Source organism: Lottia gigantea, assembly GCF_000327385.1.
Source record: "Lottia gigantea unplaced genomic scaffold LOTGIsca_23, whole genome shotgun sequence".
NCBI lineage: Eukaryota > Metazoa > Mollusca > Gastropoda > Lottiidae > Lottia > Lottia gigantea.
The window spans coordinates 2,257,504-2,263,153 of NW_008708645.1; the positions used below are offsets into that span (position 1 = coordinate 2,257,504).

The 5,650-nt window shown below is 32.7% G+C and overlaps 1 protein-coding gene across 1 annotated transcript; it reads left to right on the top strand.

The window, feature by feature from the left end:
• Positions 1 to 214: 214 nt before the first annotated feature.
• On the top strand, positions 215 to 971 carry LOTGIDRAFT_160129 (hypothetical protein; the record flags this gene model as incomplete). The annotated part of the gene is made up of 2 exons (XM_009055009.1): positions 215 to 580; positions 615 to 971. 2 exons carry the CDS (start codon positions 215 to 217, stop codon positions 969 to 971), a joined length of 723 nt encoding a protein of 240 aa, XP_009053257.1.
• Between the last annotated feature and the right edge of the window lie 4,679 nt (positions 972 to 5,650).

Genomic DNA, 5,650 nt, shown 5'->3' on the forward strand with positions numbered 1-5,650 from the left:
TTAAAAGAGAGTACATGTACTGGATGAGAGAGGAATGAAAGTAAATGAAAAGAGAATACATGTACTGGATGAGAGAGGATTGAAAGTAAATGAAAAGAGAATACATGTACTGGATGAGAGAGGATTGAAAGTAAATGAAAAGAGAGTACATGTACTGGATGAGAGAGGATTGAAAGTAAATTAAAAGAGAGTACATGTACTGGATGAGAGAGGAATGAAAGTAAATGAAAAGAGAATACATGTACTGGATGAGAGAGGGTTGAAAGTAAATGAAAAGAGAATACATGTACTGGATGAAAGAGGATTGAAAGTAAATGAAAAGAGAATACATGTACTGGATGAGAGAGGAATGAAAGTAAATGAAAAGAGAATACATGTACTGGATGAGAGAGGGTTGAAAGTAAATGAAAAGAGAATACATGTACTGGATGAGAGAGGATTGAAAGTAAATGAAAAGAGAATACATGTACTGGATGAAAGAGGATTGAAAGTAAATGAAAAGAGAGTACATGTACTGGATGAGAGAGGGTTGGAAGTAAATGAAAAGAGAATACATGTACTGGATGTGAGAGGATTGAAAGTAAATCAAAGAGAGTACATGTACTGCATGAGAGAGAGTACATGTACTGGATGAGAGAGGATTGAAAGTAAATGGAAAGAGAATACATGTACTGGATGAGAGAGGATTGGAAGTAAATAAAAAGAGAATACATGTACTGGATGAGAGAGGATTGAAAGTAAATGAAAAGAGAATACATGTACTGGATGAAAGAGGATTGAAAGTAAATGAAAAGAGAATACATGTACTGGATGAGAGAGGATTGAAAGTAAATGAAAAGAGAATACATGTACTGGATGAGAGAGGATTGAAAGTAAATGAAAAGAGAATACATGTACTGGATGAGAGAGGATTGGAAGTAAATGAAAAGAGAATACATGTACTGGATGAGAGAGGATTGAAAGTAAATTAAAAGAGAGTACATGTACTGGATGAGAGAGGATTGGAAGTAAATTAAAAGAGAATACATGTACTGGATGAGAGAGGATTGAAAGTAAATGAAAAGAGAGTACATGTACTGGATGAGAGAGGATTGAAAGTAAATGAAAAGAGAATACATGTACTGGATGAGAGAGGATTGGAACGTAAATGAAAAGAGAATACATGTGCTGGATGAAAGAGGATTGGAAGTAAATCAAAAGAGAGTACATGTACTGGATGAAAGAGGATTGGAAGTAAATGAAAAGAGAATACATGTACTGGATGGGAGTGAATTGAAAGTAAATGAAAAGAGAATACATGTACTGGATGGGAGTGAATTGAAAGTAAATCAAAAGAGAGTACATGTACTGGATGAGAGAGGATTGAAAGTAAATTAAAAGAGAGTACATGTACTGGATGAGAGAGGATTGAAAGTAAATTAAAAGAGAGTACATGTACTGGATGAGAGAGGATTGGAAGTAAATTAAAAGAGAATACATGTGCTGGATGAGAGAGGATTGAAAGTAAATCAAAAGAGAGTACATGTACTGGATGAGAGAGGATTGGAAGTAAATTAAAAGAGAATACATGTGCTGGAAGAGATAGGGTTGAAAGTAAATTAAAAGAGAGTACATGTACTGGATGAGAGAGGATTGAAAGTAAATCAAAAGAGAGTACATGTGCTGGATGAGAGAGGATTGAAAGTAAATCAAAAGAGAGTACATGTACTGGATGAGAGAGGATATATGGGCCTTCAGTATACGTAAATGTTTTCAGATGTACAAGAACAATGGGGAAATTGCTTAATCCTTTCAAATAGGCTTCAAACTTTACTTGAAATTTCTATTTCTATCTTCACTGGCTTCTCCCCTGAGTGAATATTGTATGTCTTGTAGACAAAGGTTAAGATAGGAATTAATATGTGCACATGCTCTAGCAACAGTTATCACACTTAATAAATGTGATATTAATTCCTAGTACCTTCTAAATGATAGCATAGTTTACATAAAATATCCATTTATAAAATTATCTGCTCTCAACATGGTAGAGTCTCATGTAAAGATGTATCCTCAATGTATCTTTCTAACATAATTATTGATACACATGGATTTGAAGGTTCTAATTTCGACAGTGAGCTGTAAATGATCAGCTTAGCTAATCAATTCCCGTTTCTGAGACTAAGGTATGATTGTTTGATGGCACGGATGGTGAATATGCCCCTTTAAAGCTTGATTAGAATAAAAGTTGTTCAGAGTTATCATGTGTATTTGTGTTTCAGTCTATGTAAGGTGTCATAAAGTCTATGTCTATGGTTAAAGAATATGTATTCAGACAGTCTTTATCATGTCAGGTTTCTTTTCTTAGACATTCCTTTTTCTCCCTATCTATTTCAGTCAGTTTCAAACTAGAGATCAATATCTTCTAAGGATGTTTGCTCATTTAAGAATTAATAAAATAGATATTAATGGAATTGAAAAGCCTAATTCTGTGTTTTTAGTGCTGGATAGAATGTTTCTGTTTTCAAACAGGAATTTTTTGTTTGCTTCGAAGAAATTGTAGAAGTTTGCTTATGATACAAGATTGACATAGTTTTACTTGTGGCTCCTGTTGACTGGAAGTTCATCCTTATATGATTTTAATATCTAAGTACCTTCTAGAAATCTGGTGTCAATATGACTGTAATAGAATTATCTGGGTTTTCTATAATGTTGTAAATGTTTGAATATGGAGGCCCCATGTTTTATAGATGGTTAAACTTTGCACGAAAATTGGACAACATCTTGAAATATATCTCTGACAATTTTGAAAGAGATCAGTCTACTAACAGCTGAGACACTACCTTTTGAATTTTGGGACGTTTTTTCGAACACCTGAGACAACTTGGAATTTTACTCACTATTTCTATAATGTCTTTCTATATATCACAGATTGTCTAAAAATGACGGGTCCTCAATTTAACATTAAAATGGCGATAATTCTGGACACACATGGATTTGAAGGTTCAAATTTCGATGGTGAGCTGTGAACACTATCACTGATTGGCTTAGCTAAAAAAAATCCCATTTTTCAGATGAAAGTATGATTGGTCAAAAACAATGATGTATCTGTCCCTTTAAGTATATATCCACTGTATTATAAATCAACCTTAAAGGAATGGTTTATGTCTATGGTATTATTGCCTTATAGTAGGTTGGTATTTAGAATGACCTTTGATGTTGATAAAGTACTATTTTATGGTCAGTGGTCATCACTGGTCAAGTTAGATAACTTATTTATAACATTTTATAACTTCATCTACTGATAAATAATGGTTTATCAATAAAACATGATAACATTTTGGTCTATAGGTCAGATAATTATGACCAGTAACCTATAGAAGTAATTCTTGACCAGCATTTGAAAGGCCAATAATAATAGCCTAGTTAAACTACTGTCTTCGCAAGGTTGTAGGTAGGTGTAATCAAAGTCTAAGAGGCCTTTGTATTGATAACAAAATAAATTTTTGCAAGTTTGCATTGGAAAAGAAATACATTTCCCTCAACTAAAAATGTCAAAAATTTTGACTGAAAATCCATTTCTCTTAAAAGTAATTAATAAAATTTGATATTAAAACAAACTTGCCAAGACAGTGTAGAAAGGATCATTGTATTAAAAATAGATAGGGTCTCTAAATATTGCTGTTATTTAAGAAAAAAATATTGTTTCTTTTTTTCTAAAAATCGAATGCTTCGTTCACAAACTCAGTTGTCAAGTGGTATCAGGTGATCTAAAAGAGCGAGAATGTTCTGCTGCATGCTGGTTACAACCAAGACTTGACTAATTTGAGAGGAGCTTGAATAAAATCTTTGGACTGGAAGTTAAGATGACATGCTTTGAATCTATAATGACTTGATTCATGCCAGTGAACAGCTTGCATTGAAATCATAGTAATAGTCCAGATGCATAACAAAACATTTTATGATACAAGTAATAAATTTGGCATACTGTAACTTTAATATGTTGTAAACATTTTTGGATATAGAGCCACGTAAAATTCCACCTAGAAACACTATTTTGAATCATTGCATTCCTTGACCCCCAAAATGTACAATTAAACACCAAGAATGGGTTTATAGCTGACATATATCTAGAAATATAGACAATTTATAGATTTATGATGGTCTTATGCAGGGGAATTTCACTTGCTTTATATCCAAAATGTTCACAACATATTTAAAGATAGGTTTCCTTATTTTTTAGTGATAATTAAGCAAACTATTAGATTAATTGGTGTTTCTAGTGAATTATCATGTATTCTTAATCATATTATGTTCTTATTGCATATAATTAAGAGTTTTAACCAAACATAAATGTCCATGTATGTACAGTCTGGATAAACAAAAAAAGACTTTTTGACCTTTCTTGATCGGTCACTCATTGGAATTCTGCTGGTAATTCTCTTCTAATTTAGCTAATTATGAATTAATTATGGAAATGTGAGACAAACTGGTATTTTTCCAAGTCATTAGAACACCTCTACTTTCTATTCATATAAGTATTAGCATTTACATTTTCATAAATAAAAATAAAGGGAACCCATCTTTAAGAAACTTTATGCCGAATTGGGTGCTTATATCACCAAATGCAAAATATTTGGTTTCTATCACTAGACTATAAACAACCAAACAAATAAATTGTTGTTTGGCTAAGTAAATGAGCTATTTAGAGAAGAGGGGAGAAGCCATGAATAATTCAGGATAGTAATATGGTTTGACTTATTTTTAATGGAATTGACTTGACACCATGATATCTGTTGTCAAGTTTGACAGAATTATTCCACCCACTCACAAATTACAATTCATGAAGTAAGATGCCAAGATTGATAGGTGCTTGATTTAGAACTGTTTTGCTCCTTGATGGCTATTTTTGTCTGAAGAGTCTGAAAACTATTTTCTAAAGTTGATCCTCCAGAAAAATTTTTAATTGCAAAATATTTTACGGAAATCATAGTCAAGCACAGAGATCTCGGAAAAGGCACTTTTCACACTTAGCAATGAGATGGTCATCTCTTATATATCTACAGAACTAAGGAAATATCTTCTGTGAAAGAAGTGGCGCCAGGCAGGGTATGCTTAGTCTCCTAGACACCTGATACCACTTTTCATTATGAAATACTTACTCATAATGATTGATATACTTCCTCATGTGCAAAAATGCATTAGCTGCTACCTATGTTTCTCAAAAAGGTTGTATGGATTTTGAGTTTCCTTTTGCAGTTCGGATGGTTAGTACTTGATTTATTTATTTCTTTGGTAAAATAGGTTTAACTATAAGGAGGCGTTGCCCTCTACCTATTTTTCTATTTCTTCTATGTTTTTTTTTTTTTTTCTAACCGAGGACGCTGATGAGTGTAAGGCTTTAAAAATTCATAAGGAAAACATAATTTAACCCCACCCTTGACATATAGGAATTTCATCTCATAAAGTGGTGAAGTTTTTCTGACTCTATACTCTGACATTTGTCAACTACAAATTTCTGGGGGTTAAATAGGAAATCTTAGATTTTTCCATACTTGATAAGGAAGTGTTTGTTTTCCAAGTCAGAATTAAATTTCAATTTGTTCTTGTCTTTTTTATTCCACCTACCAGTTTGGAGTTTGTTTCTGGCAGCTACCGCCCACTTGAACATTGA